A 22,638-nucleotide genomic window follows, 5' to 3' on the forward strand; every position below is an offset into this window, starting at 1 on the left:
GCTAAACAATTTAGGATCTGCATGGCAAATTTGCTTTAGCCTTTGTATGAAATTAGGAAAGTGGTTGGAAGTATTTCTATCAGTGATGAAATTGGGGAAAAGGTCATTTTGGGAAACCAAAGAAAAATATGAAGTATGAGGTTATTCAGCATCTTTTATATTGAAAAGCCAAGATATTTCTGTAAATGTTTTGAAATCCAGAACTTGCTACTACTGATTTATACATGTACATTTATTTATTTTTAAATGCATTTTCATAGTTGGTGCTAATTAGGCTACTTTTAATTCAGACTGTAAGGATTCCATTGAATCTTCCTGAAAAATAGAAACATTTTTGGATGAAAAAATAATCTATGCTGGTTTCTATATATTTGGGAATTGAAGCCCCTGCTACACTGGAGAAGCTTATGTTATTTCTAGCCCTATGGATATTGCTTTGTTCAGTATTAACACAAACACTTGTGGATGTTGCACAGCATATATTCTTCTAAGGACCAGAACTGATCCCCTTGTTGCTCTAACTTGGGAAAAATTGGTCATTTTAAACAGAATGTTAATTTTTATATGCCTTTATCTAATGTATTTCTTTTTATTTTTCTTAATGCATTACTTTTTTTAATGTATGTATTTTGCTTTTTACTTTAACTTTTGACTTCAAAGTCATTCATGACAGTTATGATAACATTACTAGAAATTCTTCTTGAAGTATGACAAAGCAGCAAATCATTCTTAGTTTTGATTCCGTAATGCTGCCAAAACATATTTCAGTCTCTTGTAATAAAATCTCCCATATACAGAAAAATACACAAATTTAGTTGCATAACAATGTTTACACTGAGGGAACTTTCTCATCCAAATCCCCACCTGATGCAGCATGCCTGTGAGAAGTCAATATTGTGTACCTGGTTTATTTTTTTTTAATGAGGGGCAGTGTATTTTTCAAACTTTTTAGAAGTTGGAGGGCTTCTATAGGATCAATGATTATGGACACTTGTCCAGCTGGAGCTTTCATTAATTTTCTCCTAGAATTTTCCTTGTAGAAGTGAACCTTTACATGAAGTCAGTGTTTATTTTATTTTGATTTTATGAGCTTAAAGTATTTTGAAGTGTCAGAGTGCTGAATGAGAAAATAAGAGCAGTAAAATTACCTGTACCCAGACACACCAAATCTTACAAGGTGCTTGGGAGCTCTGTGATCCCAACCCAGCAGAAATAAATGCTCATTGTATACTTGGTGTGGATGAAATAATTTTGCGTAAATCATTGTATGTGGCAAGTAGATCTTCAAAAAATGTAGATTGGACTATAAATTCAGTTAAAATAGAGAGGTCTTTTTTATAAGTATTACTTTGTAGGCCACCCCTACCTGTAAGCTGACCCTTTTTTGTATTGTTATTTTAAAAAAATAATTTGTAAAATGCTATCTTTGTTTCCGTAATTTCACTACTTTCTTTTAGGAATTGCACTTGAAATGTCAGATTCATAGTGTTTAATATTGCATAGCTTGGACAGTCCAGACATTGTCAGGTCACTAGATCTGTCTGCCTGTACATTCAGGAATAGCTTATTATGTTCATCTGCTCCTGGGATTCATTTGTGGCAGATATGCTTGACAATCATGGAAGTTAAAACTTTTTTCTTAAAGAAATGCAGGACTCGTTATGCATGTCTGTGGAGTGAATTTTCTGCATTTACTGTGAAAAAAAAGCATTAACAGTAAAAAGAGAAAAAGCTTATTAAGCTCTAAAAAGGAGTTAGTGGGTCGTGGGACTGTCATATAACAAGAGGGTCACTGTTTAACATTTTGGTGGGGAAGTTTGAGGAGAGTTTAGTGTGACGGATATTTGTTTGTTTGAGTACGTTAGTATGAACAATGTGGAATTAGGTCTCTGTGAATGGTCAAATCATGCTCTTGGATCACTGACAGGTCCCCATATGGAGGCCAAACTTGGTTTCCATATACCAGTTTTCATCTGAATCAAATACTGAAGGGCAGAGTGGGACATATACCTGTTTTAACTGTGGTCCTTTAATTGTGTTAAGTGTCCTCTCTCTGGTTTTACTGTTATTTTAAAGGCTAATATTACTAAAACTATGTGTGTGATAAATAAGTTCATTGTTCAGCTTTAAGCATCAAAATTCATTGCTGTCATACAAGGCTACTGTTGTTTTTCACTCCTGCTATGCGAGGCTGTGCTATTTTCAAATTGTTGTTCGTTAGTGATCTTAATCGTCAGGATCCTGTGTAAATACACAGAATCAAAGAACACTGTTTGCCCTGGAGGTCTTACATAGATGGCAGCAGATGGGCACGTGGCTCAGTCTGAGATGAGGAAATAGTAGGCACTACTGGTTATTATTGTGCTAGGGAGACTCTTAGGACATCAGGTTTTATGGATCATCAGCACAAAAATAGGAAGGAGCTTATTTGAAAAGAATGAGAGCTAGTGTTACTGGTCAGTCAAAGGTGAGTCACTAATAAGTGAATGAAGTTAAACAACAAATAAACAACAAAAAGTATTCAGACTATGAAAACATTTTTATCATAGAGAACCAGGAATGTTAAAAATAGGTGACATGACCAAGCTGTCATTACTAACAGCGTTAACACATTTCTGGAGGTTAATGCCTTAACCCCTAAGCAAGAGAAACTTATAATGATTTGTGCAAGGAATTTAACCCTGAGGGCTAGAAAAAGTCTGCAAGCCAGTGGTAGAGGTTTTCATTACCCAGTTGTGTAAATGAACTTGAATCACTGCCTGTGCTTTGAGTTTTCTTTATTGCAGTGTTTGTTTATTGTTGCCATTGTCAGGCTGACTTATGGCAGTTCCTCTCATGGGGAAAGAGTTCTCTAACTGTAGATGCTGAGTCTTGTATAGGCACAAGACTTCATCCTGTTTCCTAATTAGCTGCAATGTGTAATTTAAGACATTCAGGAGGATGAAATAAACATGTCTACTATTTTTTTCCCCGTCAAGTGTATGGGCAAAGATAAGCAATGAAAATACATTTTTTTCCCCTTAACACCTAAAAGAATGATATGTCGTAACAGTCTTTGCTAAGAAAATGTTACACGCCTCTAAGAAAATATTAAGACTTTTAATTGTTTCAGTTGTGTTAAATTATGTATATAAACAGAAATAAATTCATGAGGTGGTGGAGAGGAGGAATTTTGTCTTGCCCAGCTTCTCTGTGAATTATATGCATGACTTGCCTTTGTTTTTAGCTGCTATAGACTCTTCTGGTATATACTGTTTATTAAAGACCAATCATGCATCTTATACTCTGTGCCAGGGATTTATTAATTTTATCAAACATTGGTAAATGCAGTAAGATCCGAGTAAGACGGTGTTGCTTATATCCTGTTTATTTGATTGTGAGATGTTTATTTTTTAGGTTGCTTTCTGTAATTCTTAGACCTTTAAGTCATTAGGAAGTTACTGTTGTTTCTTCTGTTTATAATATTTTTATTTCACTCTGTCAGACTTTTAAGTTTAACTGTCCTATCTCTTTAAATTAAGAGTTTAAATAAAATCCTATGATGTTGCCTGAAATGACTGATGCAGTAATTTTATGTTTATTAATTTATCATATTCCTAACTATCATTCCATTTAATTCAGTAGAAATGCTATTAAATAGATCAGGAAAGAAATCTAATTCTGTAAAAGCAAACATTTCTTTGTTTTATTACTACCGAGGGAAGCTTGGTGACGCAATTTTGCAGTTTCTTGTTCAAAATATTGCTTGTAGACCAACAATTATTTTCTTTTACCTCCATACAGAATCAGTATCGTTTTGAAGGAACTGGGTTTCCAACTATTCCTCAGCTTATAGAACATCATTACACAACAAAGCAAGTTATTACAAAGAAATCAGGTGTTGTTCTGCTGAATCCTGTTGTTAAGGTAATGCATACATTCCAAGAACTCCAGTTAACAAAAGAATTTAGGGGGGTTGTATTGTTATTAAAAATGTGTTCCTATGCAACTTCTCAGAAGGTTTTTCATTCTTGCTTGCTTTGTGACTCTTTTTCTGAGCTTTTCCAACCTTCTCTGCTCTGTGCAACACATTCCTTTAAAATAATGCTCCACCCTGATTCTTATAATAAATCTTTACTACCTTGAAAGAAAGGCATTCAGCATCTCACAAAATATCCTCCTGCTTTTCTTTTTGGTTTCCCATTTGGATTTCACTACTCGTAATTGAAAGTAGTAGTAGTTCATTGCTCATAAAGTTGTGATGAAGAAATTTTTTTGATAAAATGGTATTCTTTAAGTGGAGGAGTTTTCATGAAATTTGGAAGAGTTATGACAACTCTACTTTGTCTCTGTTTTATATATCAGATATAAGTTATACAGACACAGAATAAGCTAGTGTCATTCCAGTGTCATTGCAAATTTGAATTAAAATTCTCTTTTTAATGAGTAAGCTGTTTTCAGGAGGGAAATGAAAATGGATGGAATTATTAAACTATATCACTGTTTAGAAAGCTTAAGAGTCTCCTTGGCTTCTTGCAGTAGTTTAGCAGGTAGTATCTACTTAGTTGATATTTCATTCATAAGCCAATTCTTTGCCATTTAAATCTTTGCACTTTAACTATAAGTAAGCCATTTATCCTTGATTTTTTTAAAAAAAAAAAAGACTAGTTTCCGGCATGTATAAAGCACCTTTTGTGTTTTACAAAACTTCAGGAAGCATAACAATTTATATTTCAGTTATATTCCTACTCCAATGTCCTAGTTCTTTTCTGCTAATAATCCTAAGAAATTAAAGCATAGCATATTCCCTTTCTCAAAATTAACATGATTTTTTTTACAATTAATGTGCTACCTATTATATGTAATTTTAAAATTTAAAGCATGGGGCTTTGTTATACACATTTTATGTTAATGTCTTGCTGATTACCAAATTGGCACTTTATTGAATGTAAAACATTTCTTAAATTCATTGTAGAACTTATGAGAAAGCATAGGGCATTATTTCTGATGTGTGAATATTTGGATTTTGATATATAATACCATATTTGTATTAAAAGTTTAATAGTCTTTCTGCTTCCTGGCTTTTTTTTTTTCTGCCTTTGTATAATGTTCATGATAGCAGCCCTGTTTTAGCAAATGTAAAACTATAGTGCAGTATGTTAATACATACTAAATGATAACAGGACTTATTCTTAGTTATTCTCTGTTAAGATTAAACATGAAAACATCATCTGGAAAGCACAGTTTCTTCATTCTCTGTTGTTTACTTTGAAGACAGGGAGTTTCCATATTCCTGACATTTTTGTTTCATTTTATACTGGATTTTTATAAAGTTACGTTTTAATTTATGCATAGTTTTGTGTAACTATGTATGGTCAAATACTCTTTGGAAGAAATATGGACCCAAATGACTTTCCCGATCATTTCTCCGTTACTGTACTTGATCTCATGTCCTTTCAGGTGAAAATGCACATAGGGATAGTCTAAAATCCCTTGAACCATGCAGACATGTATGACTATTTGGTGGGTCTTTTGAGGGCTTGAATCCATACCACTACCACTACATTCAGATGTATCATAACCTCCTTACAAAGTGAGGGAGGACAATTTTTAACACAGATTTTTTTAGATTTCTTACTGCCACTGGATTCAAAGTCAGTTTTTTGGTTTTCTTATTTTTAGGAGAAAAATGCAGTGGGCCCACTCCTCTCTGGACTTCTTGATTCAAATTAGTCATAGTATTAACTAAAATTAGTGGAAATATCAGTATTTCCTCTAGGATCGTGCTAGGTTTATGACCACTGGGTGGTTCATTTGAGCTGCAGTGAAAAAGAACTACTTTGACTACTAGGTTTCCTAAAGTGTTGCAAGTAATGGCATCTATCCATAAAATCCAGTCACACAGGCTCAATTCTTCATATGACTGACTTTGTCTGGTGTGTGTCAGTCTTAATATTCAAGAGTATTTCCTCTAGGATTGATGGACTTCTCAGCTTCCATTCTGATAGGTTATGTGAAGCAATGGAAAGGCTTTCCATGGTAATACTGACTGTTAGCGCTATGAAGAGTATTGGGTGACAGGAAACTTTATTGTATAGGGTTTTTTAAAATATAGTTATTACATATATTGTATGTAGACTTTCAAGAATTTATGGAATATGATCTGTGTCCAATAGCTGCTTACACTTTGTGTAAACTAAAACCGGTCTATAGTGTACTTAGTGCTTCATGACCAGCAATTTGAACCAAGTAAGACAGTATTGGAAAGGGTGTTAGTTAGATTATTTAAATTGTTATAGAGCAGCTGTTTTTAAAATCTTTAAATTGTTTTGTAATACCTTTCAGTCTGAGCTAGGGTTTTATGATGAGTTTAGTTCTCCTGTCTGATAAAAACTGGTGGTTGGAGAAAGTATTTCAGAGCAAGGAAAAGAGTGTTATGAGCTTTTTTTTGTAATTTGCATGGAGCTCTGCATTTCATATGGGCAAGTAGAGACATCGTAAGTTATTTTCAGAAATAGCATATGCACTCTGACACCTAGTGTTGGGGGTGTTCTATGCATTGTATGCTATTAGAATATCTTTGATCATTTCCTTAAAAATCATTTGACATCTGCGAAGACTGTTTTTTCTTTGTTCGTATTATAGCTGCAAAGCAGTCTTTGACTTTTCATGCTATCTTTAATCTTTCTATGCAAATTGCTGTCCCTGCAATAACCTATTTAGAAAGTGAAAGTTAAATATGACAGAGAACTTAACAGAAAAAAATGATGCTATGATGTAGTTTGTTTTTGCTTTCCTTCCCACAGCCATTCATCCTCCTTTACCATATTAGTAGCATTAGCATTCACCTTCTGTGACGTTGCCCTTGAAAGGAACGTTCTTAATTGTGCCACAAAAGGCCTGTCCCACGTCCCATTTCATGTAGACCAAATCTGCCTGCTTGGAATTTTAATGACACTGTAATAATAGAATTTAAATTAGAAAAACTGAGGGCATTAAAAAGATATCTGCAGGTGATTTCTTTAATGGAAAAGTCTCTCATATTTATTTATAATCTTTTAGGAAAAAATGCACGATATGTTCTTCAATTTATTATCAATGGAATGACTGGTACATAAAGCCCCTGAGTAACCTCAATACATAGCCAAGGACTTTATTACTAGAAATGCTATTTTAACCATGTTAAATATATTTTAACTTTCTAATACCTTTGACCTCATGTTGTGGAATTTTTTAAATTTTCTGAAATATATTTTTTGTGTTTAAGAAATCTGTAGTAAGTTGTGGATATGATTCAATTTGACTACTAGAAAAGAGAATTATCAAGGAAGTAAGGAATACCATTTTTATTTGGATATATCTGCATTACTGCCTTTGCTTGGATCAGAAATACACCTTTGAAGCAAATCTACCCAGTGCCACATAGGGTGCTATGTTTCCATCACTGAGCAGTCTCTGAGGATTCAAACTTTACTCCTTTCAGCTGAAAAATGCCAGGAAGATGCACAACTGCTGATGGGAGGGAGTTCAGTAATACTGCTTTTCCCCCAGAATGTATGTTTCAGGTCCTCAGCACCAACTGTTTCACTCTGGAGATCTGATACTATTCTACTAGTACTAATGTAGTCCTAGTCTCTGGATGACAGCATCACAGAACGGTAGGGGTTGGAAGGGACTCTGGAGATCATCTCATCCAAATGTGCTGCTTGAGCAGGCACACCTAGAGCAGGGGGCACAGGACTGCATCCAGGCAGGTTTTGAATATTTCCAGAGAAGGAGGCTCCACAGCCTCCCTGAACAGCCTGTTTGTCTGCTCTGTCACCCTCACAGGAAAGAAGTTTTTCCTCATATTCAGGTGGAAATTCCTGTGTTCCAACCTGTGCCCATTGCCCCTTGTCCTGTCACTGGGCACTATTGAAAAGAGCCTAGTCCCATCATCCTGACACCTGCCCTTTAGATATTTATAAGTATTGATGAGATGTCCCCTCAGTCTTTTCTTGTCCAGGCTAAACAAACCCGGCTCTCCCAGCCTTCCCTGATAAGGGAGATGCTCCACTCCCCTGATCATCTTGGCAGCTCTCTGTTGGACTATCTCCAGTAGTTCCCTGCCTTTCTTGAAGTGGGGAGCCCAGAACTGGACACAGTACTCCAGGTGTGGCCTCACTAGGGCAGAGTAGAGGGGGAGGATAACCTCCCTTGACCTGCTGTCCATACTCCTTTTAATGCATCCCAGGATACTATTGGCCTTCTTGGCCACAAGGGCACATTTCTGGCTCATGGTCAACTTGTTGTCCACCAGCACTCCCAGGTCCGTCTCAGCAGAGATGCTTTCCAGCAGGTCAGCCCCCAGCCTGTACTGGTGCATGGGGTTGTTCCTCCCCAGGTGCAGGACCCTACACTTGCTTTTGTTGAATTTCATGAGGTTCCCCTCGGTCCAGCTCTCCAGCCTGTCCAGGTCTCGTTGGATGGCAGCACAGCCTTCTGGTGTATCAGCCAATCCTCCCAGTTTTGTATCATCAGCAAACTTGCTGAGGGTACACCTTGTCCGTTCATCCAAGTCATTGATGACTATGTTGAACAGGACAGCATCCAGCACAGACACCTGGGGAACACCGCTAGTGACAGGCCTCCATCCAGACTCTGCTCCATTGATTACGACCCTGTGAGCTCTGTTGTTCAGCCAGTTCTCTGTCCACCTCACTGTCCACTCATCTAACCCACAGTTCCTAAGCTTACCTATGAGGATGTTATGCGAGACAATGTCAAATGCCTTACTGAAGTCAAGGTAAACATCCACTGCCCTCCTTTCATCGACCCAGCCAGTCATGCTATCGTAGAAGGCTATCCGGTTGGTCAAGCGTGATGTCCCTCTGGTGAATCCATGTTGGCTACTTCTGATAACCTTCTTTTCCTCTGCGTGCCTGGAGATGACCTCCAGGATGAACTGCTCCATCACCTATGTGGGAATGGAGGTGAGGCTGACTGGCCTATAGTTTCTTGCCTTCTTGCCCTTTTTGAAGGCTGGAGTGACATTTACTTTCCCTCCGGTCCTTAGGCATCTCTCCTGTCCTCCATGACCTTTCAAAGATGATGGTGAGTGGCTTGGCAAGAACATCCACCAGCTCCCTCAGCACTCACCGGTGCATCCCATTGGGGCCCATGGATTTGCGAGGATCCAGTTTGCCTAATGATCTCTAACCTCAATCCTCAGTCAAGGAGAAGTCTTATTTTCTCCAGATTTTCTCTCTCTCCTCTGGGGGCTGGGGTGCCTGACAGCCAGCCTTAGCAGTAAAGATGGAAGCACAGAAGGCATTCAGTAACTCAGCCTCCTCTGCATCCTGCATCACCAGGGCACCCACCTTGTTCGTAAGTGGGCCCACAGTTTCCCCAGTCTTCCTTTTACTGCTGATGTATTTGAAGAAGCCTTTCTTAGTTAACCTTGACATCCCTTGTCAGATTTAGTACCAAGTTGGCCTTGGCCTTCCTCGTTGCATCTCTGCATAGCCTGACAACGTTCGTATATTCCTCCCAAGTGGCCAGTCCCTCTTCCCACATACAGTAAACCTCCTTCTTCCACTGGAGTTTTTCTAGCTCTTTACTCATCCATGTGGGTCTCCTGGCTTCTTTGCTTCACTTCTCTTCCTCACAGGAATGCACCGATCCTCAGCTTGGAGGAAGTGGTACTTGAATATTGACCAGCTCTCTTGGACCTCCCTGCCTTCTACAGCCCTAACTCATGGGATTCCTCCAAGCAGGTCTCTGAAGAGGCCAATGTTAGTTCTCCTGAAGTCCAGGGTTGTAATCCTAATTGCTGCCCTGCTTCTACCACACAGATTCTTGAACTCCACCATCTCGTGGTCACTGCAGCCAAGGCTAACCCAAACCTCACATCCTCAACTAGACCTTCTTTGTTTGTTAGAATACGGTCCAGCAGCACATCTAGCCTCATTGGATCCACCACCTGTGTCAAAAAGTTGTCCTCGATGCTCTGCAGGAACCTTCTGTATTGTGCATGCCTTGCCATGTTGCGCTTCCAGCAAATATCAGGGTGGTTGAAGGCCCCCATGAATACCAGAGCCTGCGATTGTCAGCCTACTTCCAGCTGTCTGTAGAAGGCCTTCCTCTTCCAGATCAGGTGGTCTGTAGCAAATGCCCACAACAGTGTCACCCATATATGCCTTCTCCTTAATTTTTCCCCACAAGCTTTAGACTCTTTCTTTCTTCACCCCTAGGCAGAGCTTGATACGTTCCAGTTGCTCCCTCACATAAAGAGCAGCTCCCCCACCTTGCCTTGCTGGCCTATCTTCCCTAAAAAGCATTTAGCCATCCATGACAGCATGCCAGTCATGTGAGCTATTGCATCATGTCTCTGTAATTGCAATCAGATCGTGGCCCGGCAGCTGCACACAGACAGATCTCTAGCTCTTCTTGTTTGTTCCCCATGCTGCATACGTTGGTGTACAGGCATTTCAGAGAGATAATTGACCATGCAGGTAGGAGGGGTGCATGAGGACCCACTATAGCCATGCACACCCTTGAGGTGGTTGGTCTTTTGATTGTCATCTTGTGAGACAGCTAAGGCACCTTTGTTGCTGCTCTGGTTGGCCTGGCTTATTCCCCCGTTGGATGTGATGGCATTGGCATGGCCACTTTGGACCTCGCCCCAAGTCCTTCAGTTTAAAGCCTGCCTCACCAAGTTGGCCAACCTGCTGCCAGAGATTCCCTGCCTCTTCCAGAGAGGTTGTTTCCATCCCTCCCTAACAGGCTATGGTTCACGAAGAATGTCCCATTGTCATAAAAGCCAAAACCCTCGCGACGGCACCAGCCACGTAGCCAGGAGTTGATGTGCATTATTCATCTATTACTGGCTGCCCATTTTTCTCCAATTGGTAAAATGGAGGAGTTGACGACGGGCACTAATAGTTTTCACTTACTGCCCCAGGTCTTCCTTAGTTCTGCCCAGTCTCTGGCTTATAGCATAATTTGTGCCCACATGGAAGAATAATAGCAGGTACTAATCTGTGCTCTTGACAAGTTGTGACACCATCTCAGCAATGTTTCGGATCCTTTGTAGTAAATTCAAATTCTGAGGTCATGAAAAAAGAAAACCTACTAGTCTATCAGAAGGATTAGGCTATGTATTTGTTGGTAGTAACTTTCATTTTAAAATCTTGGATCTATTTTGATGTGATAAAGAAGCCTATGATATGGCCTCAAACATTTTCTGTCCATGGGAAAATTATGAACTGTAAATAACATTGAGTGAGGTGAATAAAAGTGTTAAAAAAGATGTATTTTGTAGTAGTGGTTCTAATATTGCTGAATAAGTTTGCAAATGACATGAGAATTCCATGTGGATCTGGTGCTGTCTTGCAAGATATGAGCATGTTAATGAGTTAGAAATTGAAAGAAATGATGGACAGAGATAAATTTAAATGAGAAGATAAAGGTAGAGAGATTCTTTTCATGAAAATGTACTCATAAAAATCTGACATGACCCTGATTTTTCAGCCACTGAACCTATTTGAGCTATAGTTTGTGTTTAGAAGTTTTTGATCTCAGCTTTCAATGACGGAAAGCATAAACAGTGTCTCTGCTTCATGTTTCAGCTTCTTAGTATCACAGGAATAATACTGTCTCTCTTAGCAATTAATTAACATACACTTATCCATGTAAAGCTAACCAAAAGTTGTTTTCCTGGTTTTTGGCTCTGCTTAGTGTTGACTGGTTTTGCAGGTGTTCTATTTGGTTTTGCTTTGATTTGCAAAACGAGCTGAAGGTCACTGTTGTAGACAACACGTGCTCATGGTGCAGGCAGTGCGTTTCTCAGGCCAGCAAGGCTGACATGGAGGAATTGAAGAAGGTTGCTGAATAGCCTTGCTTTCAGGCAAGCCTTCTTAAGCCCGCTGAGAGAAGTTGGAGAGAAGCAAAGAAACTTAGCAAGGAGGCTTTCAGATTGAACACAAAGTAGTCCTGTCACTTAATTAGAGATTCTCATCTTGTGACAGGAAAAAATTAAGGTGCTGAAAAGGGAAGCAACTGCAATAATTGGTGCTGCCTTTTGGAAAGATCATCTTGCGTTTGTCTGACGTGAAAACAGCTCTTCAGGAGCAGAAATCTCAACTGAAAGGAAGAAACAGACTCTAGCAGTGAGTGATTCAGTTATTACAATTTTACCTGGCTAGGTCTCTAGCTCCAAAGAGGGTCCCACTGTGAACTACGTATGTGGTACCCTCGCATCTGGCGGTTATGGTCTCTATGTTGATTTTTGGCCCAAAGCTGTAATCCTCATGAGCATGATTAAAGTCTGAGATATGCTTTTTTAAATTTTAAAATATATCTTTTATTTTCTTCAAGGAAATTAAATCCACAGTGAGAAGTGAGGATTTATGATACGTAAAAGATGTACTTACAGAAAATTACTGTATTTATTGCATAAACATGAAATGAATCTTTTGCCACTTATTTGCCAGTCAGTATTATTATGATCATGCAGACAGAAGGCCTGTGATTCATATGTCAGGGAAATTGGCAGTACTGGTTTAGTATAATAGAAGAATTTAGGCAGAGTTTTAGTAGGCTCTTTAGTTTTATTCTGGAATCTGAAGAAAAGCCTGCAGCTATTGGTATTTGGTAACAAGAGTTTCATTTCTTAATACAAGAGATGCATTTCAGTTATGTTCCTATTTCCTCAGATTTTAGAGGTGTTACAGGATTTGCTTTTTAAGGTTCTGTAGCATAGAGGGTTGCAATATTTTTGTCAGGCAACAAAAGGAATACATCTTCCATAATGGTGGCCTTTACTTGTCAAGGAGTTGCATCCTAATGAGAAAAGGGAAAAAGAAAAGTAATTTTCTCTTTGTGTTAACGAAGTACTAAATTAGATTTATGTATAATTTCAGGTATCTCAACTACTTTTAAAATTTAGAGGAATTTTTTATCAAAAAATCTCTTAAAAGTATATTGTAATAACAGAGGCATATGAGGCTACCTGAATAAAGACTAACAAAGATTGTTTTATGTCCAGTGACCAAAGCCTTCTCTAGCTTTTTTCTAAAAGCTATGGCATTAAAAATCTGCTCTAATGAATGTTTCTGGTTCAGTCTTGTCTTTATGGTAGTTCTTCCCATGATCAGTTTTAGAATAAAATTGGAAGATAAGCCTCTTAAAGGGTGTAAGCATTAGCTTATGCTCAAACCTATAAAAAAGTCTATTTTATCAAGTATATGAATTCCATTTTAGTAAACAAAGTGTCATTTTTGAGCAATCTCTTAATGAAAAATATCTGTGCTAGAAATATTAAATGGGCATCTGATTTGCGTGTTCATTCCTGGTTTCTGTACATTCATATAAAACATTAGAGAGCACCATGTCGCTGTGTGGGTGCAAATTGAGCAAAAGGAATTACCTCATCAAACACGACTGAAACAGTAGGAAGTAGAAAGAAGAAATTTATGAAGCAGGAGATAGAAGTAATCAATTCTTACTAAAAGGTAAAAAAGTATGGTTTTAGGGGGGAGGGAAAATTATTAAGTGGGAGATTTCAGAGGAAGGAGTTTTTGACCAAAACTGATGACTAGGAAAATAAACTACTTCAATGAAAGCAACCTTCAGCAAAGATTATTTGGATTTACCAGATTTTATTGCTAACATTTTGTATATACATGTGAAAATCAAAGGATTGACAGTGTTCTGTAGAATTATGGGCGTAAGTCACACCTTTACGGAACACTTATAAAAACTGGGGCTTTGCACTGTGCCTTTTCAGTGTCTTTATCAGAAGCTTTATAATCAGATGTTAATACAGCACAGTAATAAAATCTTACTAGAATTGGGTAGGATTGCAGTAGTAAATTGCTTTTCTGTTGAAGTAACATCCTGATTTTTTATGGACTCTGACTGCTTCCCCAGATTTGGAATTCCAATACTCTGTAATAATTATTTTTTATAAAACTGTGCGTTACAAATTTGTGTAGGCCTCTAATTATAGAATCATAGAATGGTTTAGGTTGGAAGGGACTTTTGGAGGTGATTTTGTCCAGCCCCCCTGTTTTTATTAGTGCATTCGGTGTGACTTTAATAGAAATGTGTTCAATTTACAGTATTTTCATAGGATGTGGCTGCCAAATATAAACCTTACTTGAACATATGCTCACAGGTCAAAAAAAACACAGCATAAATTAGAGTAAGAATCAGAGTCTGTGCTCTTAAATACTTCTGTAGAATTATAGTTATCACAGAATCACAGAATCACAGGTTGGAAGGGACCTCAGGGATCATCTAGTCCAACCTTTCTAGGAAGAACAGAGTGTAAACAAGATGGCCCAGCACCCTGTCCAGACGACTCTTGAAGGTTTCCAATGCACAATGAGGTACTGTGAAGTAGCTCGTGATTGCCCCCAGCTATTTTAGCCTCCACCACTTTAAGTGGAACAAAATGTTAAAAAGGAGTGAAATGTTGTGAAGAGGAACCAGAGAGAGTAGACCTCAATCGGCTATCAGTGACTTACAAGTCAAAGCTACTGTAAATTTTAAAATAGTCATGAGATTGACTGTCACTTTTTCTACAATGACAGTGCAGCAAAAATTCATACAGCATTTTTCCTCTCTCTAAGGAAAATAAAATAATTGGTGTGTTGTCTTTATATGTGTTTTACTACAGGTGAATAATAGCATATGGTCTACACACACATTGTCCACATTGTGCAAATTATTCTGGGGGAAAGAATAGATGTTATTCCTTAGAGTTTTGAGTCAACTTTTTATTTCAAGGCTCAAAAGAATGTCCAAGAAATGTTTTGTATTCTGATAATGAAAAGATGATTAATATGGGCAGATTCTTTCTACAAATCAGCAGAAGACATACATAGTATGCAAGCTAGGCGTTTTGCTTTTTTTTTCCTTTTAAAACATGACCAGGAAACACTAGGAAAACTCAAGAATGTTGGCAAAGGTGGTAGTAAGGAATATAACATGGGGTTTATTCCATTTTATTTTTTCAGACTGTTTTGTCATGAAGAATTTGCCTTTCCGATCTATTCTTTTTTGGTACCAGATGCCTTCATCTTTGTATATGGCATTGTGTAGATACTTAAACTTAATAAAAGAAAAGAAGTCTTATTTTAGCGGCAAAATTTAAATGCAGATCTATGGCTTGGGGTATTTGTGTTGTTGTTCATCAGGAATGTAATTTTATATAGGTTTTATCAATAAGTAAATACTTGTGTTGAAATAGTTTATGATGTGTATAACACCAAAATCTGCCAGATGCTTAAGTAATATGTTGTTGACATGTTTCTACATGGGCAGAGGAAGACTGCTGAATAGTTGTTTTTCCTAACATTAGAGCTGTTAAAATTGTTTCTTATAGTAAATTAGTGCTTAGGCTGACATTGTTAAAATTGGAACTCTTTTAGTATTAAACGCTTACTACCTCCCTACATGAGTGTAGATTAGTTTTTGTGGAGCTTCATGTGATTGCAGGATATCGTGTCTGTCGTAGTTGGCTCCTTTGGAATTCATAGTGACTTACATATGTGTATCTTCATGTGAGGTGTCCACCAGTATGTATTGGAAGAATACGATAATGATAGTTACATAGCTTGCAGACTGACAATGCTGAACATAAATTGGACCAGCAGTTCCAGTATGCATACCACAAACTGAATGCGTTATTCAGATCACCCTAACATAAAAAGATCCTGCAGTGCTTTGGAGGCCAGCATATGGGTTCATATGGAATGGTAAGATGGTGCGTGTGGTTCATGGATTCCCACCAAAGTCCTTTCCAAGAAACTTGCATGGAAGGTGATGGCATTACAGCAGACTTACTTTCCTGTGGTTTTCCTGGGTAGGAAAAAATAAGAGAACAGATGTCTGTTATTTCTGTAGCTGCCAACTTTAGTGTACCTACATCTTCCACAGAGTCACTGGCAGATATGTACCACTGCCCTGTAGCATGTCATTGTCTTCTTTAGATGCAAATTGTCTTCTCTATTCACATACATGGAAGGAAACTTCATGAATTTGTAGTTTTCACTTTTGCGTGTGTGTATGTGACTGTGTGTAGAAGGGCAGTGGACTCAAGGCTTGTCTATTTTAAGCATCAAGAAAAATCTTACTATTTAATTAGATTTCATATACAGACTGCTAAGAATAAACATCTCTGAAGATTACTAATAAAATAAACATTATAGTGATGAAAATATATTTAGCAGTGTATGTGAATATTGGAAGGTGTTTTCTCTATGTGTACCGTATATGACTATTTGCTTTCATAATGGGCTGCGTAACGTTAAGCTTTAAGTGTAGATATTGGGTGAAAGTAGGTCAAGCTGAAGCTGAGTGTTAAAGTGAAGGAGTGTGTCCTGTATTAACCATTCCAGACATTGAATAATCTTGTGTAAATGTGGAAAACATCATAAAGAGAATTAATTCTGTATTGACAGATACAGAATCAATTGCTGTGACAGACATCACAGCAATAATTTTGTATTCATTTTTAATGGTCCATTTAGTTTTGGGCTTCATTTTCCAACAGGACTTTAAAGAACAGATTGATTCCTTTCTATGTTTGTATGAGTGTGTGTTTTATTTATTTTATTAAGAAAAGATGGTTGGATAATACAAGCTGAAGGATAGTCTTTGTAGCTCAAGAACAGGAGCTTAAGGGTGTGACTTACACATCAACCTCTAGTGCACATTTTTTGTGGAGCAAGTCGTGGATGTACATAAAATATTTCAGGAGTCCTCCAACAAAAACATCTAGAACCACAATTTATTCTTTACTCAAACTACTCTGAGTACGGTATGTATGTGCTAGAATTATATATGTTACCTAAATTTTAAGTCTGTTTTAAAGAAACTGTCTTAATGTGTTTTGGAAGTTAACGGTTATTGGAGCTGACCCTGAGAGAAATTACTTGCTAGTAACTGGGGCTTTTGCCAGTGTACTGTCTGTTGTACATGCATAAGGTTCCCCAAACGGTTGAGCTGTGCGGCTTTTTTGTCCTAGCCTTCTGTACATAGCGTGTGTGCATCTCACCTTCCCCATGTCCGTTGCTCAGGCGATAGTGGGTACATATTCTTCCTTTCTTCAGCATTCTTTCACCAACTTTGGTTGCTGGAGTCTGCAACGGAGCAAAAGGTAAGCTGCAAGTAATACACATTTAAGGGTGGGAGAGCCTCAAAAAATTCTACCCGTAAACATTTATATATAGCTGATTTTTATACATATTGTACTGCGAGTGATTCCAAAGTGAGTAGTTCAGCTGGAAATAGCTATTGAGTTCCTAAATAAAAGGCTACTCTTCTATGAAACAAAGCAAGCTCTTCCATAAGTATCTACAATGGCTTAGGGCTTGTTACAGAGCAACCTTGTAGCTGCTGCTAAAAATAAGATAACTCTTTATGGATTGCTTGCACCTAAGTTTCTTGGCAGCTCATTACAGAGGTATGATATTATCCTACAAGACTGAGCCACAAAATAATTAAACTTATTTGGTGAAGTCCATTGTCTTCTGACATTTCAGTTGTGGAGAAGCAGAGGGTACCCAAAGAAGAAGCATGCTAAGAAGTGTAGGGCTTTTCTTGCATCAGGTGTGCGCATCAAATATATGTAATAGTGCCTGAATTCTCAGGAAAGAAACTGGATGTTTGAGAGATGTTGATTAAGGAGGAATTCAGGAGCCAGATTAGGTAGGACATCAGAATGCCTTATTTACATGGTAAATACTGTATTTAATGTACTATTTAGGGTAGTGCATGGATCTCATAATCCGTTCATTTTGAAGTAACTGCTGTTATGAGTTCTGTCTTTTCAGTCACTTGGAATCCTAAAAGAGTTGCCACTGATTTACATAGTGTGTCCACTGTGAGTACTATGCTCAAGATGATCCTCCAAGGAGGGTGATAGGAGACATGGCGTAAATTCTAGCTGGAGGCCAGTAACTAATGGTGTACCCCAAGAGTCAGTACTGGGTCTGATGCTGTTGTACATCTTCATTAATGAGCTAGGTGGTAGGGCAGAGTGCTCTCTCAGCAAGTCTGCTGATGACACCAAGCTGGCATGAGGGGCTGATACACCAGAGGGCCGTGCTGCCATCCTGAGGGACCCAGACAGGCTGGAGAAATGGACCAACAGGACCCTCATGCAGTTCAACAGGGGGAAGTGCAAAGTCCTGCACCTGCGGAGGAACAACCCCAGGGACGGGTACAGGCTTGGGGCTGCCCAGCCGGAAAGCAGCTTGGCAGAAAAGGACGTGGCGGTCCTGCTGGATGCCCAAGTGAACATGAGACAGCAACACGTCCTTGTGTCAAAGAAGGCAGATTCCTGGGCTGCATTAAACAAAGCATTGCTAGCACGTCGAGGGAGGTGGTCCTTCCCCTGTGCTCAGCACTGGTGAGGCCTCACCTGGAGTGCTGAGCCTGATGCTGGTCTTCCCAGTACAAGAGAGACTTGGGCATACTGGAGAGAGCCCCACAAAGGGCCACCAAGATGATGAATGTACTGGAGCATCTCTCTGGTGAAGAAAAGCTGAGCAAACTGTGAATGTTCAGCCTGGAGAAGAGAGGGCTCAGGAAGATCTTATCAATGTATGTAAATACCTGAAGGGAGGGTGCAAAGAGGACGGAGCCAGGCTCTTTTCAGTGGTGCCCAGTGCCAGGACCAGAGGCAATGGGTCTAGACTGAAACACAGGAGGTTCCTCCTGCACATCAGGAAGCACCTTTTCCCTGTGTGGATGACCAAGCACTGGCACAGGTTGCCCAGAGGGGTGGTGGGGTCTCCATCCTTAGAGGTAATCAGAAGCTGTCTGGACATGGTCCTAGAAAACTGGCTCTAGGTGGCCCTGCTTGAGCAGGGCGGGTGGACCTGATAAACTTGAGAGGGTTTGCAGACCTCAACCATTGTGTGACACTGTGGAGTCAAATTGAAGGACTATATCTATGTGAGGGTGAGGTGCTTGTGAATGTTAAAACACTACTTTCAGTGGATTTCTTTTTCTACAATTGAACAAAGTGAAAAAGGTTGGTTCTTTCTGAGGCTGTTTCACAGAATGACCAGCAGAAAAACATGTAGGCTTACAGTACTTTTCAAGTAAGAAAAGCAAGGTAAAGAAGTTAAATGGTAGACATAGATGTTTTGCCCTTATCTCCTGGTGTTCAGATTTTAAATTTAAAAGTATGAATAGTAAATTTGTTTGCTTAATTATAGGCCTGTTTGCTCAAAAGGAGTTCTGATACATTGAGGAGGACTCTGTATAATTAATTTTCAGACTTCTGAGTTTTAGAAAAAGATACAGTAAGATGCAACAAAAAATAGATTGCCAAAGACCACATAGGAAAATTTTGTAAAGCTGAAGTCATTAACAGAGGAGAGAAAAATACATTTGCTGAATACAGCATTCAGAAGAGTGCGTGAGTGGTAATAGAAGCTGCTAATATTTAGCAGAGCCACTTGGTGTGTCTGTACCACTTCACCCTGTGTGTCCTTCATTGACTGGCTTTTTTTTCTGCCACCAGAGATTTCCCAGAGGTTTTGCTATTCCAAGTAATGATTTAGCGGGATGTGAAAAGCTAGCAATATCTTGTTAAAGAACAAGGTGTGTCTGATGTAAAAAACTTAATGCAACATGCTTCCTTTAAACTATTGGCATTTATGTAATGTTGTACGACTTCTGATTCAAAGCCATCATCTGTCTCGGTTGGAATGCAGGCAAAGCTTACTGACATTCACACTAAAAAAAAATCTCATAAATTAAGGCTGCAGTTTCATGTTTTAGCTTACTCAAGGTTGCTGGTGCCAAAAACGTATGTACGTGTGGGAGGGGTGGGTGTTCTCACTCACTTTTCCACCCTGTGCAGCTTTGCCTTTTTCCTGTTCTTTCTCAATCACTAATTAAGCTAATATAACAGTTTATTTGAAATTTTGCCAGGTAAATTCTGTTCCATTTCTGTGGTTTTAACATGTTACGTGAAGATTATGAAAACTAATGCAAGATGAGCAGATGTGGCTAGGAAGGGATAGGATGAGGGATCCTAGGCTTTTGTTTTAAACAAAATATTAATTTGGCGGAAGCTGTAATGTGTAACTGAAGCTCTTTGAAAGGTATTGCATACTAACCACTATAATTTAGAAATTATTTTGGAAGGACTGTTGGATATATAAGGGAAGAGTCTTGCAGAGAGCATACCTTAGTGTGTGGATATTGCCAAATAGTGAGTTAAATGTTTTATCTCCTGGGGAAAAGAAACCATCTAACTGGAAGCAAAAAAAGCTGGATGTTTTGAAGTTAAGTCAGGATGGGACCTGTACGGGCCTAAGTATGTTACATAGTTCAAGGAGGCTCTCTTGGACATTTTTATATACATCTGTAGTCCCCAACCCCAGCTGTACATACTTCGTGTGGAGGTAAAAGTTGCCTGTATGGAAGTATTTTAACCTATTTTAACAATTTGAGTGTATTTATGCATGTGTGCATAATATGACTGTGCTTTTGCATTCCTCTCACTTTAAATCATACAGGAATTTAAAATTAAAAACTACGTTATCATGCAGTTTTGTTTGCCTTTGAGTGTACAGACGACTTCCACTGTTTTAGAGGGCATATCTGATAAAGGCAGATAATTTCTCTGCATATATTTGGTTAACAGGTGGTTCAGAGTACTTCAGTTTGGGAGCTGAATTTACTCTATTGAGTAGAGAGCAATACTGTAGGTTTCCTTAACATGTTTGAAATATAATGGTTTTGATATAAACTTCACTTTCCTTTTCCAGTGCTTAAGGATTTCACATTCTATGTCTTGTTCCTTCTCAGGTTTTTTTTCTCCTTTATTTTTCTTTATTTCCTGAAAGATCCTCAGCATCTTTCTAGTCCTTTGATGAATGAGAGAATATAAACATAGGGAAATACTGCACATCCTTCAAAAAAACAGTGAAGAAAACTGGGTTTGTGTGTTGACTTCTATGGTCATTTTGTCTATTGATTTTCAAGAAAGAATGCTCAAAGAAAAGCTGTGCAGTCAATCTGAGGTTATCCTGAATAGTAGTTTATGCAAATCTCAGTTCTATCCTCTTGCTTTATGGGCATTTAGAATTTGGTTTAGCAGAAAGGTTGAACTTCACAGTGGTTTTTTATGGAACAATAACAAGTCAGATGAAATAGTACTTTTTGCAGGGAGGTAAACCTATCTGCACTATTACTCTGTTTTACAGCTCACATTGATTTTCATCAGTGTGGTTTAATACATTGCTGATAATAATACAAAACAGCTTCTATAACAATTTTTACAGCTCATGAATCTTTATTCTGAAACAGTTTTAAAGAAGTTGTCAGTGGGGTTTTTGAAAACCCCTTCTGTAAAACTCAGTTGTTCTTATGAAAAATCTTTTCCACTCACTACCTTTATTTCTGTACTTAATCTGAAGTACTTGAAACACAGTTTATGATTCATGAAATTGATATGCACATTAGATCTACTGGCATAGGTGGCGTCAGAAATAGTACTTCTTCAAGAGGTAATTTCTTATCTCCACACTGATAGGCCCTATAGACATGTACACAACTGTTGCTTTCCTTTTTCCCTCTGATTCATCAAGTTCTGATAAGTGATATTTGAACACCCATGTGACAAAAAATTATCTGTGATTATGATTTTCCCAGCCATTAAAAAGAATCTTAGTCTAATTATCCTTAATACTGAAAATGAAAGATTGACTTTCCATTTTTGTTGTTGTAGAAAAATTGCTCTTAGCTGCAGTAATTCGTACGATTGTTATTTTCTGTTTCAGTTGGAAGAAGGAGAGCAAATACTGCTTGCCAAAAGATTTTTCTGAATGCAATTTTTTTCTGCTTACAACGTGAAGAAACAGGCATAATGCATGTTCATGTGCCATACTCATAAGATGCTGACAATATTTCTCTGGTTTATGTTTTTTTTTTTAGGGGAATGTTAACATAGAATTTACTGAGGTGGGGAAAAGGGGAGGGATATTTAGGCTTTTTGGTAAATTCTCTGTGCTGTGTTCAGATAGACTCTTAAGTTGGGAAGTCTCTTGTTTTCTTTTCTCTCAAAGCAATGTTTTGCTTTTGGTTGAGTCATTTTGGTGTTCCCTAAATCAATTAAAGTTTACCATTTCTAGAGGTTTTTAACCTATTTTGCTTTCATTACATCAGCTAATGATTAAAAGCAGTGGCAGAATTTGCCTTCAGATCCTGCCTTCATTAGCATTATGTCATCTAGCTTTATGATTTTGGTATGGTCTGAAGTAGCTTCAGTAAATAATGTAGCAGAGAATGTGAGATAAGTAAATAACAGTGATGATAACGTAGAAGTCTTACCTTTTCATACTGTCATGGAACCTGATCAAGAGTTGCTCACTCTTCCTCATTTACATATCTTCTTTTGGAGTCTGGGTAAGAATCTTGTTTTTGTTTGATTGTAGACTGTAACAGAGTATAAGCACAGGTGGCATTTTCTTTTTAATCCTTGTTCTCTTTCCTGTTAGAAATGGTAAGATTTTTAAAACAGAGTATTTAAGCTGTGGCTCATAAATTCTTATATAATTCCTAAAATGTCTGTTTTTTAAATATTTAGTATCTAATTGCCTTACTGCTGGTTGTTAATTTGAAAAAGAACCATTTTAGACTTCTTCATGA

The 22,638-nt window shown here is 38.1% G+C and overlaps 1 protein-coding gene across 2 annotated transcripts in view; it reads left to right on the forward strand.

Annotated features, from left to right (window-relative positions):
• FER (FER tyrosine kinase) overlaps positions 1-22,638 on the forward strand; it is a 247,172-nt gene that overhangs the window by 140,092 nt on the left and 84,442 nt on the right. The window contains exons 13-14 of one of the 2 annotated variants that reach the window (XM_064439291.1): positions 3,784-3,906; positions 9,813-11,233. In XM_064439291.1, coding sequence (XP_064295361.1) covers positions 3,784-3,906; positions 9,813-10,091 — 402 coding nt within the window. In that variant the 3' untranslated portion in view covers positions 10,092-11,233. Of the gene's footprint in view, positions 1-3,783; positions 3,907-9,812; positions 11,234-22,638 lie in introns of those variants that run through there. The other variant, XM_064439290.1, reaches the window with a different exon arrangement.

Source organism: Phalacrocorax carbo, chromosome Z (assembly GCF_963921805.1).
Source record: "Phalacrocorax carbo chromosome Z, bPhaCar2.1, whole genome shotgun sequence".
NCBI lineage: Eukaryota > Metazoa > Chordata > Aves > Suliformes > Phalacrocoracidae > Phalacrocorax > Phalacrocorax carbo.